The 17,620-nt window shown below is 36.6% G+C and overlaps 1 protein-coding gene across 3 annotated transcripts in view; it reads left to right on the plus strand.

Moving 5' to 3' along the window:
- Positions 1-17,620, plus strand: part of DLC1 (DLC1 Rho GTPase activating protein) — a 286,531-nt gene that overhangs the window by 78,586 nt on the left and 190,325 nt on the right. For all 3 annotated transcript variants that reach the window (XM_035323410.1, XM_035323411.1, XM_035323409.1), the window contains one exon: positions 87-1,245. In XM_035323410.1, coding sequence (XP_035179301.1) covers positions 196-1,245 — 1,050 coding nt within the window. In that variant the 5' untranslated portion in view covers positions 87-195. The remainder of the gene's footprint in view (positions 1-86; positions 1,246-17,620) is intronic.

Here is a 17,620-nt window from a genome sequence, read left to right on the forward strand (position 1 = left end):
CGTTTTCTTTTTAAATTTGGAGTTGATTCAATAACCTAGTCTTTTTTTCTTTTTCCTTATTTCATTTATTTTTTCATTTCTTGCAGATGTTAAAATGATGAAACCCTCTCTCCTTCTGGAGCAGCGCACAGCAGCCATGACATCTTTGGTCCTCCATGGAAGGTACGCTGTAGCCTGCTGCTGAACTGTTATGACATGTCTCTAGCAATCAGAAAGAAAAGCTGGGAAGAACATGTGACCCAGTGGATGGGATTGGCTTTGGAGTCTGTGGAGTATAATACAGCATGTCGTCACGGACTCATAGCTGATAACTTGCAGACAAGTATGGAAAAAGATGAGGTTTTGAGTGTGGACCGGAAAGAAAAATGCGCATCATTTCCAGAATGCTGTCACAGTGGAGAGCTGATTGGCTTCCCTGCAAAGCAGCTTGGAAATGTTTCAAAGGAGGTGGATGAAAATGATAACCATGAAGATGAGGAGCATTTTCTGGAGGCCAGCACAGAAACTCTAGTCCATGTGTCTGATGATGATGATGACTATTCAACACTCAACCTGGATAGTGTTAACTACCCCATCACTGTTGTTGGAAGGGAACCAGAAGCTGAAGAAAAGAATTTAAATGGAGCAGGCTCCTTAACACAGATGGTACCAATGATGGAGGGTAACAAGGAAACTGAAGCATCTGGCATAATTGGGTATATTAGTAAGAAACCTGGTTGTGACATAGTTCCTAAAGAGGAGATGGAAGAAGACACTTGTGGCAGTATTGGAAAAAGCCTGGAGCTTTGTAATTATGAAGGCTTAAATGAAGTAGTAAGTGTAGAGAAAGAAAATCTTTCTAATTCTCCAAATGTGAAAGAAATTATTATGCCTGGGAAACAGCTGCTTCATACTGCTGTAATTGCACAACAGCGCAGGAAATCTGATGCTTTTAAAGATGGGCTTGGAAAGTCTGAGTGTAATGTGGTAGAGAGTGGGATTTCTTCTGATTCATGCACCAGCAGTGATAGACAACCATGTTCATCAGTGGAATCCAGCGACTGCCTTATGCAATCTTCTTGCTCTCGCATCCCGGCAGTGGAAAATGGTCTGGATGAAAGTGGTTTCACAGAACCTCAAGCGGCCCCTGAAAACAAATGCCTTTCAAATGTCAGTTCAGCAGAAGATATTCAGTGTTTACATTTAAGGAATCATTTGACCACACAAGAATATTCAGACAGTCAAGTGAAACTGCGCAAAAGAAAGGTAGGATGCTTGTAAACTGCAGAGATTGTTTCTAATGTTTTCCCCCCCAGTTTCTTACAAATGAGATACTGTGACTTACTGATTGGTGATAAAATGTATTTTTCAGCTTTTTTCTTTTTTTATTGTCAGATTTTTCTTCAAATAGTTTTGAGGAAAATGTGGCTATAGGTTATAGTTTCAGAAACTTTTAAGGTTTGAGAATGGCTGAGCTGTGAATTTGGAAATTCCTTTATATTCACTTCATTTTGTTTATATATATATGTTGCTCGAGACTAAATGGATTAGCATCTTCAGTGGGTTTGGGTTTATTTTTATTTTTTCTGTTGCTATCAAGTGTCATTAGCTGTTTTAGGAAAGAGATTGTGCCCAGAGATTTGGAAATCTTATTCAAAAAGATCAGGGGAAAAAGTGGAACAAAACTGCAAGAGGAAAAAAAGACATGGAAAAATTTTACAGTAGTTCTTCAGTTTTCAGGTCAGCCCTATGAACAAAAACAAGTATTTCTGAGTTTGAAAAAAAAAAAATGTAATTTTAAAGTAACCTGAGAGTTACCCTTTCTACACAAAGTAAGGAAACTTTTAATGGCTAGATTCCCCAGCAATAAAGCTCCCATTGACTCTTGTGGAAGGAGTTTTTCTGGCTGTGGCACTACAGGATTCATCCTGAAGTCTAGTTTTCCCAGCTATGCTGCTAATTCTTCCTAATAACCAGTGTCTAATTGTTTACTCCTCCTTTCCTTTTTTTTTTTTTTCATTTGACATAATCCATTTTTTGTCCTTTTTTTTTTATATATATATAAATCTGTTTTCTGTTAATTCTGGTGTTGTTTGTTTGTTTGTTTGTTTTTCCAACCAGTTGTAGTGCCTCAGTAGTTGTTTCACTGAACCACAAGTCCTAGAGCACAAACTCACACATTCTAAAGTACTGTATGCCAACACAGCATCCTGAATAGCTGGTCCTTGCTCCCTTGCATAATCCCTTTACTAAAGTTAACAATCAAGTGATATGGTTGGAAACTGTTTGTGACTTTTGCAAAAGGTTTCAGAAGCTCTCAAAGCCAGTCTTCCCTTAGTAGTTCATGCAATCACAGTTAATGTGCCAACTGTTTGAGTGATCTTGCAGTAGCTATGACTCCGAGTTACAGCTAAATAACAGGATTAGCCACATGATTAGCAGTACCAGAAATGCTAAACACCCATCTGTAGGTAAAATTTCAATTTTTTTAATTAATTGATATTATATTGGAAAACTAATTGATTATGATAACCATAGTCTCAATTGCTTTTTCTGCATCTCCTTTTTTACCAAGCATAGTTGATTATATTGATACAGACATGTCATATTGTTAGCAAGATTCATTTTTACAGTGTAGTTTCAAAACCTCACTTGAAAATGCAGATTCAATTTCTTTTTATTATATACAATCACTGTGTAGTGACTCTGCCCACATTAGCTTTCAGTGTAATATATACTTTTACTAGCTTTGATAATGCTAGTTCCTATGTATCTTCTTATTTCTTGTTTTGAGGTCATGCACTCATATTTTAAATGTAAGCTCAGAATTATATTTGAGAATATATTTGTGCTTTGTGTTTGTGTCATTAAATACTTAAATAGGCAAAATATATAGGTTCCAGGTAGACTGTAACCGTGAAAAACTAAGAGAGCAAGTGAGCATAGAAAGAAGAGAGGGGGGGAAAAAAAAAAAAAAAAGAGTTAAAGAGTTGCTTCAGGGAAGGTTGAGAGTTACATGGCTGTAGCAACTGTGAAGCCATGTTTGTAGTCAAGAGGGACAAATTCGGAAGGAGCAGATTGGAAGGAGTCACTTCGTAACACTTTGGTTTAAAGAACTCAACCAACAACTGTTTGGCAAGAGGGGAGAGAGATCTGTTGCATCTGGTATTATTTATCTCAAAGTTTGCAGGACACTTCTGCAAACAATGTTCCTGCTTGTGGGATTTTATCTATTTAATCATTCAGTATTGTACAAAAGGCTGTCTGTGTTGGTTATAATCTGTAATGAAAAATGTGCCTATGTTTACAAACTTTCCCTGAAAGCCACTTTTATAACTTTAACAAAACATTAAAAAAACAACAGACTTGAAACTGAATCCATCCATAAAAGTCAGGTATTTGCTTTGCAGTGACAGGAAGACCGAAGGAATTGGGAATGGTATATAAAACCTTTTCTCTCAAGGTCAGCAGTTCACACAGTGCAGTCAAGGCCTAAAACACACTGATTAATGCTCAGAGTCAATTATAGGTGCACATAAATATGTGCTCGTAGAGGTCAGAATACTGGAAGAGGCAAATGGAGATTAATTGCTAAACGTATCGGGGCACCCACATCTCAAGGTGGCACCCTGTGGGACCACAGAGAAGTGCTGAACTCAGGTACTTCGATGACAGCTAAGATCTTAGGACCTCTGAGTCAACATCACTCTGCTCTTGCTGGTACTAAATTCTTCTGAAAACCTGTTCCTCGTTAACATATTTTTAACTGCTTTTAATTGTGGCAACAGTGCATGACCTCTCCTCTTATCTTGAGATCTGCTGCCTTCAAACTGAAGCTGAGGTGAGACTGTGAATCTGTTGTACTTGCTCTGCAGATGAATGTAGGTTTGGGGGCTTAAGGGCTTAAGTTTAGCAACTTTGACCAACACTAGCTTCATTTCAGTAAATTGGTTTAGTCATGATGGATGTACTGACACTGTGGATGCTTTTTGCAGTCAGGTCCAGCTGTTAAGCATTCTTTGCTCCTTCAAGTCACCAGGGCTCAGATGGTTGAGGCTCAATGCTCTGTTCTCCTTTGCTTTCTGAGAAAGACTTCTTAAGCTCCAGAAGTAGGAAGGGCCTGAATTTAATTGTGGTATATTAATGATGATATGTCTAAATGAAAAATTCCACAGTAATCAAAACTTCCTTTTTTTATGTGTGTGTTGACTAAAAGTCAATGCTGTTTATCTACAACATAAAGCTGATGCTTATTAATGACACACAGTTGCAAAAGCATAAATGTCCTGGATTATATAAATTTTAGATTTAAAGCAATTACAATCATAAATTCTGATTTTTTTCCAAAGATTTGAATAATCTTTGGAATGAATGAGCTCTAACATTTTTAGCTCGGGAATATCAATAGCTCACATGAATGTTCATGTGTATAGTGCAATGGAGGTTTTAGAGAACAACTTTATGCGAAACCAGAAAGTATTGATTATTTTTTCTCAAGGGCATACCACCAAAAGGAGAAAGTTTAGTTACTATGTGTTGATTGTAAAATGGGAAAAAAATAGCTATTACCCTGTAAAGAGCTTTGCAAATTTTTGCTTGTGCTCTGTTTTACACTTTCTCCAAGCTGCTCGTTTAATCAAGATTAGGGATAAGAAGCAAAATCCCTGGTGGGGACTACTGAGTAGGTGCACAAGTGCACCAGAACTGTAAAATGTTAGCTAAGATTGTTTTTCAATGCAAAATAGCAAGGTGGGTTAAGGCACACAGTTAAGAATCTCTCCTATGAAGATATGCACACAATTAAGAACAGTTTACTGAAAATCTGTAATTCATTGCTATAATTTAATACTTTTCAGTCTCCGATATATCATTACAGTCTGGAACACAAAATAAGAGAATATAAATTTGCGGCTTTGAAAGCAACCTTTTCCTCAGGCAATTCAAACCAATGTTCTTTTGCATTGCTTAATAATGTTATTTTCATAAACCTGTGGAAGAAACAAAGAAAGACAGTGTTTTCTGAGAACTCCATAGAAAGACATTTCAAGTAAATCTTCTAAAAACAGGCTCTCTAGGACTTTTAAGTCATGTTTAAGATAGTTCAGATAAATTTTGGATCAGAGGATAAACTTTTGGTTGCTTATCTAAATTAAGTATTAATTCTGAAACTTTTGGGGTTCTCTTCTAATGTGAAACTTCTGTTTTACTATGGAGATACTTGAGAATCTTTATCATTCAAGTGGTAAAGAGTAGTAATAAATTTTTGTAAGATTAATGGTGATAAAGTGCTGGCTGCACTTTACTGCACATAGTGCAGTGAAATTAGAAATCAATTATATATTGATTTCAGGAAATGTTATGGATGTATTTTGTAAAAGATGTACCAATCTTTTCAGTGTATGAATCGCACATTACTCTTTTATGGGATTTCTACATTTAGTGTTATCTACTCATAACTCTTTCTGGTGGCCACCTTAGAAGCTTTCCAGTTTCAAATAGTTTATATTATCTCTAAGTCATTCCGAAAAGACTGGAGAGTATAACAATTAGGGCTATTCCCTATGCTCACTAGTATGCTCAATAGTATTGTTACTATTTTAAGCCATGTATCTAGATTAAATGCTATGTGTTCTGCAAAGGACACAGCCAGTATCAGCCAGTGTCAACAAGATACAAATTAATTTAAAGAAAATATAATAAGGATGGCAGTAAATGAAGAAAGAAACCCAGGTAGAAAGGTTGAAACACATTTCCGTATACCTTTGTCTCTTCCCCACACTAAAACTTTGTGATTCTTAAAGTGAGATTTATTGTTTTCTGTACTGATACAGTAAAAGTTGTTCCATTATTTCATCATTTACTGTTATATTAACATGAACAACAACAACAAAATGCTTAGCTAAATTCAGTCCTTTTGATCCATATTCGCTACTTGAGTATTAGTCTTTGTCCATGAGATGTGAAGGATGATTCTTTCGTTATAATCGGTAATATATTCTGTATTACAAGGTTAATTCTATGCTATTTATGCTGAGTTAGAAAGTTAGTTTCTTCCACAAGTTTCTGCTTGTATCACCCTGCAAATTGACTCCAGAGGAAGCTTCCATAACCTTGCCTGCTGGCTTCATCATCCCAGTAAGGTACCTGGGAGGGAGGTGGTAGGAATGCTTCCAAAAAATTCATAAAAGAGCTACCTATTTTACTGCAATGATTTCCTTACAGACTTTTTTACTGCTGTCTCTACTATTCATAGCACATGCACATGATCCTTTTCCATTGAGTAGTCCGTTGTCAGCACTAGATTCTTCTTGAAAAAATAATGTGAACCTGTTGTGAACAATTGTATCCAACATTTTTAGATCTATTTCTTATTTTATTGCCATAAAAATACCAGGCATTAGGCTTCCCGACCTGTCACAAGTATGTCTTTCTGGTGTCTTAATCCCCGCTTACCTAAATCCTGTCTTTGTTTACTGTTATAATTTAATTTAAAAATTTAAAAAACTATATTATAATAAACTGGATTAATTTAAGTTGATTTAAATTTCCATTTTCATACTATGATACCAGTCTTCAGTTTTGTTTTTAAATTTAGCATAGCTCTTAGTGCATTTCTGTATAGAAACTGGTTTAGTAGGGATCTCAGACTAAACTATTAGCACAGAGGTTGTAATGGCAGTTGTGGGCTGGTTCAGGATACACCCTTGCTAGGGTTGCATTGTAACAGTAACTCAGGTCACCCTAGGAAAGACACACAGATGATAAAAGTACAAATATAAATGAAAGGACTATGCAGGAACACAATAAAAATGAGAATATGACTTATATGCTATAGCCTACTTGACCATAGGGAATTGAATTTACCTTATCGTGAGATTTAGTCTGCAAATATGGTTCAGCTAGAGCAAGATGACAGCTGTAAAGGCTAGTGATTTTCAAAGTCAATTATTTTTATTTGCATATTTGCAAAAAAAAAAAAAAAAAAAGTATAAATGTGTAAATGCATTCATTTTCCACAGGTTTTTCTCAGCAAGTTTTTTTTTTCTTTTCTTTTTTTTTTTTTTAATAATTCTCTTCCAAATATTCTAGTGGAGCAATCCAAATAGCAGAACATGATATCCTACATTCTCAAATTACGATGACAATTAGAAATTCTGAAAATTTGGATAGCAATGGTCATAAGAGTCCAAGGCTTTGCAGGTTAAATCCAGACATTAAAAAAGCATTAATGTATGTCAGTGGAACTACTGTGTTTTTTGGATGTGTTTAAGTGCCTTGCTGAACTATGGTGTTGTAGTAATTTGTAACCTTAGAGACCACAGAAGCTAGTAACTGTAGAAGAACCTATTGCAGCAAAATTACTTTCAAATCATGGTTCTTTAACTGTATTTCCTCTATAATTCAGATGTGCGCTTATGCCAGAATAGATTTTTCATACATGGAGATGAATAATATCGTCTTGGCATCTAGTGAATGTTTTTTTCTGAGTTTTGTGAAGGACAGTGAAAAATACAAATTGTGGAAATCTGGTATCTCTTCAAAAACTGGTCATTCAAACAATGGAAATCTTTTTTTTTTTTTTTTTTCCCCTCATGTAAGGAATCTGAATTTGCTTTTGTTCCACTTCCATCTTTTTTCATTTTCAGACCTTTTCATTTCAGACTTTTTTCCTTTTCAGACTTTTCAAAGGCTTTAGGAAAGAATATATATCTGTTTTTCCAAAGCCATAATGTTAATATGAGTGCTATCAAAAACTGGTGAGAGATCTGAAGCCACAAGAGCTTTTGAAAGGCTAGTTGCAAGCCACATGTCTCAGAGCTACAGTCTGTAGTATTAGTACAGTGGGCAACTGAAATCAACAGTTGCTTCACCACAAAGAATTTGCTGTATTTGCACATTGCTACTAAATGGCCATAATTTTCAAGGCATCAGGGAGAATCTGGCAAGAGCTGCAAAATGAATAGTATGGTTTCTTTAAAAACAAAACAAACTTAAACCATCAGGCTGTCATGAATACTTCTGTTTTCTGCATTGAGAAGTTACTTCCTAAATTTACCATTTAATAATGAAGATATAGTACAAAAATATAAATTGACTAAAATGGTTGGATTATTTTTTTTTAACTATGCATAGTATCTATGGTAATTAGTAGAAAGGGGTGATCATAAAGCATTTCTGTTAATGTGATTAGATGACCATGAATTTTCTCTGTTCCTCTCATGAAAATATGTATCTTAAATATTATCTCCATCTGAAAAGCTAAAGAATGCTTTCCCACAGACTTCCTTTGTGTTTGGACTGAAGTATGATGTATTTCAAACAATCTGAAAAGTATTTAAAACAAGCTCAGTACAGGATGGGATGATTGCCAGGCCATTACAGTATAACCTTTATGCAAATTTTACTTTGACACATTTTTGTGACAGTGTTCAGCAATAAATTTTAGAGGCTGCCAGCATTGTCTAGACTGCAAACCAAGAGACTGTTGCACATCAAGTTATGCATTAGTTGGATTTCAGCTACCTAAAATGGTCATGAAAGTATTTGTATTTATATATGGTTCATAATCACACGCGATCACTCCACCAAAGTGATATTAGACACCTCTAGGGATCAATGCAGAGAACTTTTTAGTGTCATACAGTAATACTCCAAAATTTCTAATCTTGTCTGGGTTTGAAATAATTCAATGAAAACTTTTTTAAAATTTTTGTTTTTTTTTTTTTTTCAAAATTAATTTTTAAGAAGCTTTGATTGGTAAAGGGCAATTATTTGCTGTTTGTAAACTATAAATTGCCAGTTTGAAGTCATAATAAATGAACGGACCAATGACTGACTTCCTAAAATGGTACCAGAATAGCAATTAACATCACATTTTTGATGGAACTAAGCTAAGGAATGGGCATAGTAGACAAAAATAAATTTATAGCTTCAGCAAAGCAGAAGCAGAATTAAACCATTTGGGCAAAGCCCTGTGGAGTACATGGGGCATCACGACTGTCCACAATATGTTAAAGCAAAATATAAGAAAAGGAATTTGCTTCCTGGAATGGTTCATCCTGCCTTTTCACCACCACGATGTTCACTTTGAATTAACAACCAAGAGAGAACAGAGATTTGAGAGGCATACAGAGATACAGCTTCCATCAATACCCAGGCAGTAGAGCAGTAACCTGGAAAGTCAGTATCGGAGCACTCCCTTCAGTCTGTGCTAGTAAAGCCTTTGAAGCTGTAGCGAGGGTGCAGCAGCTTTTTCAGCATGCCTTTCTGTTGCAGACATGCCCTGTGCTAAAAGCAAAAGCTTCTCTGTTAGCAGTGCTGAGCCTGGGGAGGAGGCACAGAAGAGCAGCCCACCCTGACCAGCCCTGGGGACTGAGGCTTTGCAGCAGTGACATCATTGCCACTGCTATTGAGGAGTATTTGGTATACCACTAGTACGGTGATGGGTAAGTCTGCAGACATCTGACCAATTCCAGTAATTAAAAGCAGAGAAAGCAATGAAGCCCCCATGGGTTGAACTGCAGCAGGGTGGGAGCAATCTGCCAAATGTTTTCTGCAGGTTTTCTTATGCTTGCTTCCCACCTTGGTAGTACCTTTGATCAAAAGCTACCTAAAAATATGTTGCTCATGCTCTTGTCCATCTACCGTGCTCTCTCTTTCTTAATGATGCTGCAGGAGGTTTGTGGAGACGAGGGGGTCTATGCTACAGATAGTGTGTATTGAACATTTTACAAAATGAAACAATACTGTTTCTGCTGCCAAAAAACATTCCAGGCTCTGAAGAATATGGCCTAAAATGGTTATGAATTCAAATTCAGAGGGATATTCTTTCTCCTTGGAAAAAAAAAAAAAAAAATGTGAGCAGCAATACAGCACTCTGTACGTACGCATGACTGTGTGTGTGTGCTGGAGTAAATGTATGACAAATGTAAACCAGATCCTTTGGCTTCATAAGTCTGTTTTAGCTGATGCCTTGTGCTTTTACAACAGTAGAACACAAGGAACTTGGCTTATACACACTGAGTTAATGAAAAATTGGCTCACTGTAACATGAGGATGTCCTTCAATAATGTGCCCTGTTACTGCAATAACTTTCATATCTTGTTTCACATTGTTTTTGCAGTCTCACCTTACGTAAGAGTTAGAATAGCATATGCAATACGTAAAATATTTATGTTAAATGGAAGTTTGTTTATCCTTTCCCGTGGGATGCCTCCTTCCCAAACATTTTTGCACGTAGCAGATTCAATTAAACAAATGTTCCTATCTGGATATCCTGAGTGTCTTACTCATTTGGGTAGCACTTTTTTTGGCCTAAAATATATTATCTAATATATTTATTTTAATAATAACGAAACCTTTAAGGAGCTGATTCTGTTGTTGTACTACAAATTTTAATCTCTTGGCTGGTATTATCATTCTCCTTAAAAAGGTTTACACACACTGATGATATCATGCACATTAATATGGGTGATTCACGGCTGTATGGTATGAGGGCATGAAATACATGAAAAATCAGCAGTGCTAAAGCTTATGACTTGTGCAGCACATAACTTTGAATATATTTTGGAACAAAAATTGACATCTTTCACTGCGATGGAAGTGAAAGAGCATGGCCACAAGCAAAAATTTGGGAATGTAAACTAAGCTACTTTCCTACACCCAGAGTTTCTGAAACCATCCGCTTTTCTTCTGCTAAATGCCAAGCTGTATTTATCTCACACAAATTTCATGGCAACTGTATGTGTACATCACACCTCACTTCATCCACTGAATTCATTCCAGCACTGTAAACTCATCTATTTACAAAAAATCCCTACTGCTTGATAGATGGTGACAAGCTGCTGGGGTAAATGAGCATAGTATCCTGTTCAGGCTTTACACTTATATAGGAGGTAAAATAGCAAGGGAGTGGAGAAGAGAAGAAATAGGGCAAACAGGGCAGAAATACTGAGAGACTGTTATATAGGTGGGGGAAAACTGGAAATTGAGTAGGTGAAAATTAGTTGATTTTCCCATGTAGAGTGATTGTTCAACTCTTAGCTGCACAAAGCTTTCTCAGTTCACAGAAGTACCTCCTGAATGATCTGCTTTCAAGCCCTCCTCAATACTGGCAGCAGTAGTCATGAACAATTTGGGGAGTAATTAGCTGTTCCTCAATTAACATTTCTGTGGATAAATATTCTGTAGGAGTTGTAATTTAGCAAATTTCACACACATTCTAATAAGCTTTTAGAAAAATTATATTGCAACTGCAGGTTCTTTTGCAACGTGTTTTACATCAGTCATGTTTTTGCAGACTGAAGCCTATGAATAGTTATGACTGTGGGGGAATCAGCTTTAATCAGATTCAGAAGAAAAACATATATTCCTGAATCCTGTTGTCTTGGGGATAGCAACAAAAGCCTGAGATTAGAATGTCATTTTTTTTTTTTCTAGGTCATCCACACTTTCAGTCAGACAAAAATATTATTCTTTATCTTATCTGTACTCTTCTTGTCAGCATGTTAAGATCACTAATTCTTCCCTTTTGCACATGCCTCTTCAGAAAATCTTTGCTTATTTATTTTTCTTCATTTCACACGTTCATCTCAGAGTGGCAGTATTAAACTTATAGAGCTTGTTTCTCCTTGTGTATGTGAGGGAAAGATCACTCAGTGACTTGAGAATACTCTGCATTTTTCTCCTTGTGAACATCATCCTTTCATAGGGTTTCACTGCGGGCTTAAGGAAGCAGCAACATAGAGTCATGCTGTCACATGAGCAGGTTAGGAAGGGAATATAAAGTTGCTAGAAGAAAGGATGGGCAACTTCCATGGCTTGGACTCTGCCTTGGTATGATGGGGAGAGCTATTCCAGACCTCATTAAGAGTAAGATTCGTAGTCTCTTTGCCCAGCCATCATTTCAACATTTGGCCCAAATCTTTTCCCCAAATCCTCCTACAAGACTGTCTAAGACGATCTGACACCCACACCAAAAAAAAAAAAAAAAAAAAAAAAAAAAGTGTCTTCTCACAACTTCACCAGCAGGAATAGCTTGTAGTGTCTTGGTCCCTAGTTTTGGACTAGTCTTTTCCATTATGCTTAGTGACAGCTTGCACCCCAAGAAAACACTTCCTGGAGGACAACCTCTCCATGTCAACAGCATCGCCTCATGGAGCATAATGATGAAGGTTTAAATGTCAGCAGAGATGATTGCCTTAGGGTTTAAATATAAGTTTCTTATTTTCTAACCACAGCATTCAGCATGAGTGTTTACCAGCAGCAAAGCATAATTGTGGAGCTTTGATCTTTGCTTTGAAACATCTTTTAAAGTGTAAAGAAAACTCATCTGTGCTGAGAACGGCATTAGAGGCTATTTCTGGAGTTAGACCAGGATTCTGAAGGTGAAAGGACACTTCTGTAGTTCTCAACAAATCCCTGGGAAAGTTAAAAATAAGTCTTGCTGTTTAAAAAAAAAATAAATAAATAATAGTAATAAAAAAAAATTGGCACTTGTTATTTGAGAAAATTTCTTTATTCCAGGAACTGCCTCATGTAGCAGAAATTTATTTACCATCTGTGTAGACTTAAAAAATTTTCCATCTTACCAGATACACAACTGAAATAGAAGCAGATTTTCCGTCCCTATGCTTTCCACCGACCTCTGCTTTAAGAAAGTGTCATTTTGAAAGCTTAAGGCATTTTTGTGTTGACTGAAGTGGGATAGTGCAATTATATCCAATCTGTCAAACCCTGAAGTTTTGCTGGTGACCTCAAGGGAAGTCACCTTGCTGTTGCTAAAGCACGTCATTTGGGGGAGGGGAAGCAGGAGTTTGCAGAGCCAGTAGCTGAAAATGTGTTCTTGTTTTAATTACTGTTACAGTACTGAGTTCTAATCAAAAAATAGTCATTTGAGAAACTAAGTGTTTTCATTTGGCTACAGATGTATTTCCTTAATTTCAGAGCTCTGCAACTGCAGGGGGAGAGGAAAAAAAGGTTAAAAAAAAAAAAATCATTGCTGAATCTAGAAGTAACTTGTCCTTTAAAATGCAGAGCAAACTGTCTGTTTGTACCTCTGCATATCACTCCTGAGTGCTCACATGAATATTCAGGCCAGAAATGATCACAAGCAATTCCTAAGGGAGAGGAAAAAAAAACTCACTCAGGAGCAGATGTTAGAGTAGACAACTGTAACTTTTGTTTGCAATTCCTGCCTTTTTTTTTTTTTTTTTTTTTTCAGTTATTCTGTGGGTACGTTTTACTTCTGTGTTTATATGTGCTGAGAATTCTCAAGGACCACAGTGGCTAATTCTTATTTGAGGCTGAGATGTCTTTTGATCTCATCTACTGAAATAATACTTGTGTGAGCTTGGTGTGAAAGGCAGGTGTCAAAATTTCCTCTTTGAAGTCCGGTATGTTAATTTGATAAAGTATAAAGTACCTGTCGTTATTATCACATTTTTTTCTGCCTTATCTATTTTTACGGTCCTCAGTGTTCATTAGGGCTGGCTGAAGGGACTTAACCTATATTGGCCCATCACAGATGCTTTTGAGCATTTTGAGATTATTCTGAGCCTTTGAACTAGTAAAATTGTATGAGGTATGACATTGCTTTAACTGCGACTATTTATTACCTAACCCTTTAATCCAGCAGTTTTGATCTGTATTTTAAACTACACTCTCTTTTTTGGACTTTTATATAACATTACTACTTTACTGCTCATGGTTAGGTAAGCTATGTTATATTTAAGCAAATTTATCATATAATGGTTAAAATGAGCATATGTGAATTGTAAGCCATTCTATGTTCTTTCCTGTTGCTTATAAGTGACCTACCATCCCAAAATGAGGAAACTAGAATTTATATTGTCAGCGTGCAATGGCATGTATTATTCAACAACTTCAATGGTAAAGTGTGAGTTGCAGTTCCTAAAGGAGCAGTTTTCCTCATTGTTTTCTGTTAGGTTTGTGCTAGTGGGTTAGGGCACATATCTGTTGTAGTGTTTTATACTGGGCCAGGAGCAAGTTTTTGAAGTGAGTTTGCTGATTGATATGATATAGTGTGATAGGTGATGTTGTGGAGCAGGCTCAGAACACGAAAACTAGATTCCTTTTGGTGGTCCACTTTAGTATCTTGCATTAGCTTAATGGCTGAGTTGACTGATGGTAATGCAGTACTCCACAAAGAAAAAAGATGTATTTTAAGATGGTCATTAGCCAGGGAAAATTCTTCAGATATTAGAAAGAAAAAAAAAGTTCTCAAAGGGTAGCAGATGCATGTCTGCACAGTGCAGCAGGTATAGGTTTAAAGAAGGAAATGTGAAAGCTCTGCTCTGTTCTCAGTATTGGTCACAGCATCATACACCTGCCATTTGCAATATGAGGATATTGCAAAGCTTTCCAGTCTGTCCTCCATTCCTGGCAAAACTGGCTGCAAAACATGTAGCTGTTATGACTGGACAAAGTTAACTACCAACAAATCTTCTTAAGACAGTTTTTTTAAAAGAGGTCAATATGCTGCAGTTTCCTTTTAGATGTATCTGATAAATATTCCCTGGTAGAAAAATATGGGTTCATGACTCAAGATTAAAATTTAGCCCCTAAGCAAACTTGGCTGTCTCTTGAGGTTTTTATACTACAGTTTTTGTTTCAGCTCTCTGAAATGCATCAGATCCAATGTAAAATGAGAGAAGAATATTTCCCCCCTGTGCTAGTGCTTTCTAGTTCTCTAGCTAATTCCCAGTAGTCTTGTGGTAATTTGTTCATTTTGTTGGCCAGCTGTTCAGCTCTCCATGAATGCATCCTCCTGATGTGCATTTCCCAGAGCTTTCCCAGTGTCCTATTGCACTTCAACATAAAACATTGTCGAAAACAAGACTATGTACTGTAGATGATCTAGACAGGGAACATAATGCAAGCATAATCAAACTCAGTCTGAAGAAGTGATGAGTGAGAAAGGAACAAGCATTACATAGTGTAAACACTTAATTGATTTTAATATGTCTGAAATGGAAATAGAGAGGCTAGGTCTTATATACTAGCTTTCTTTTACTTTCTTAATTACTGCCTGTAGGAGAAGGGAGTTATTTGCTCATCTATTACTATTCTGAAGGCCCTTGAGAGTAGGACTCTACTGAAAGGTAGTTAATATTCCCCCACCGTTGCCATAAAGATTAGCTCCAGTCTTTGGTGAGGACAGAATTGTGTGCTACAAAAGTACAGTTTGGTTGTACAAGGGAAAGAGAAAATGTGTGAGCAGACTGAAACAGAAATAGCTGATTTGTTCCCTAATACTCATGGAACACATTTTTCACAAAAAATGGCTTGTGGGATTACTAAACACTAAGTGTTAAGGGAGCTGAAAACAGGGGTGGTTTTACCCCTGGTATTACCCCAGGATCTTCAAGACAAAAGAGAAATTCAACAGCTAGAGTTTATTGCTCTCTCCTGGTTGTCTCAAGGCTTTTGTATTTTCTTTGGTATCAAATATGCAAAGGAAATACTTATCTACAGTTTTATTTTAAGACTCTTGTTCATTGTGAGCCATAACATTTGATTCAGTGGTATACAGTGCTTGCATTCAATTTGAAATATAATTGTGTACAGACGGCGGGGGGGGAACGACACACTCTTATGTATAGAATTGTGTAATGGTAGGTATGGTTTATAGTGGTTATTTTGGATTTGGGCCATTTATCTAGTTAGGATGCTCTTTTATTTAACACTACCAAAGATTTACACTCAGGTCATAATGCCAGCAAGCATAGCAATGTGGTCTGTGACTTAACCCAGTAATGCACAAGGATCCTCCATGTGTCGGGAGGAATCTCTGGCATCTACTTCATTACCTTGTCGGTCATTGTGTGACTGAATGGTTCCCATTACTCCATGACAAATAGTGAGATTTGTCTTCTCTACCATGACGAAAGCATAAAATCTTCTCTTTCTCTGGGAGCCTCCATGTTGTATGCATATGTATTATATGGCAGTGGTTTTGATCATTTTTGGAGTGTGTGGAACAGTTGCTTTGTGATTATATCACTTTGCATGTTCTGTAGGGAAATAAGCGTTCATTTGTTCTAGTTCAGTCTGTCCTCTATAAATGATCTCCATCTGCATCTTTCTTTTGTCTTTTAAAAGGCAGTATGAGAGTTTCTAGAAATATTAATTACAGAAGCTTTTTGTTAAAAACTGTATATCATTATTACATAATCTCCAGTAAACATTCTACCTTGTTGATTTGTTGATTAGAGAGATTCTAGCTCAAACTTAGCACACTGGGAGAAGAATTACTTATAGCAACATCAGTGCAGGCATGAATAAATCAAAACAGAGAAGTCTTGTCATTTATTCTGAATCAAAGGCACTGGTGTGTTAGGGCTGGAGAGTTCTTTGAATTCCAATACATTTTTAAATCTTGGGGGTATACCATGTAGTCAAAATGAGCATTTATGTGTATTTTCACTTATTATGAGAGTATAATCCTATTAATTACATAACTTATAAAAGTATTATCCCAGTCATAACAATATAATGCAAGGAAAATAAGGCAAAAAAATAGAAAAAGAATTTGGCCATATCATGGGTATTTTTGTGAACCTAAGCCTGTGATTGACCTTTGGTAGCCAGAAATGTTGAACTCTCAGGGAAATCTGTTAATAAATAACCATTGAATTGATTATTATTATTATTATTTTTAATTTAAAGCCTCCTTTGGAATAAAATAGTAGTGTTCCTATCGGGACATGTGATCTTTTAGGAGTGTTCTGATTACTTCTGCCAGATATTTTAAGGAAGTTGTCTTGATAGTCACCAGAGCCATCCATATTTCCTTGTTTCCTAGAATGTCAAAAAAGATGCTTTCTCATTAGTGATGGAGATATTTTTGCTGAGCTATATCCACTGTCAAATGAACTGCCTCACCTAGGACAGGATATGGCCAGTCCTGTGGGGAGGCAGCAGCAGCACAAGGGCTGGGTATTTTGGCTAGGAGGAGACAGAAAAATAACAAATCTGGAAAGTTGCTTATTTATCTTTCACTTACTGCTGTACCCTCACTGTCCATATCCATGGAAGTTATGCAGAAGAATCCTATTCTTGGTTACCTGCTGCACTCATTGTGCATGACAATTGCCCTATCACCTGTTTATAAAAACATTGAAAGGGTTTAGTGACTATGTGAAAATATACTGCTAGCAGGCCAGAGAAAAATTCCCAACAAGAAAGAGACCTCTAATGTTAACATTTCATTTAAAAGAACTGCTTTATGGGAGCCAGGGCTCCCACAATTAGGCAGTCTCTGCTAAGTTATGCTGCAATGGAATTTACTAACCAGAAAGATAATGCTTTTTCCTTGAAAGAAAAACTCAAAAGATTTGATAATTAGCCCTCAGAGGAGTACATTGGTTGTTTCACAGCTGTGGAAAAAAGCAGTAGAGACCTTATTTATTGACCTAGCTATCTGATAAATCAGGAAGAGATCAGTGTCATGGAATCTTTTTGAACAGACCACCTCCTGACACTGGGAAAGATCCAGATGAGGTCAAAACCCTCAGCTTCCTGTCTCAGAGAGGAAAAGGGGAAAAGAAAATCTGATAAACATAAAGCTACACAGAGCTGCGCTGGAAGTCTCTGGAGATGAAGAGAGGTGGGGGCAGAA

This window comes from Oxyura jamaicensis, chromosome 4 (genome assembly GCF_011077185.1).
Source record: "Oxyura jamaicensis isolate SHBP4307 breed ruddy duck chromosome 4, BPBGC_Ojam_1.0, whole genome shotgun sequence".
NCBI lineage: Eukaryota > Metazoa > Chordata > Aves > Anseriformes > Anatidae > Oxyura > Oxyura jamaicensis.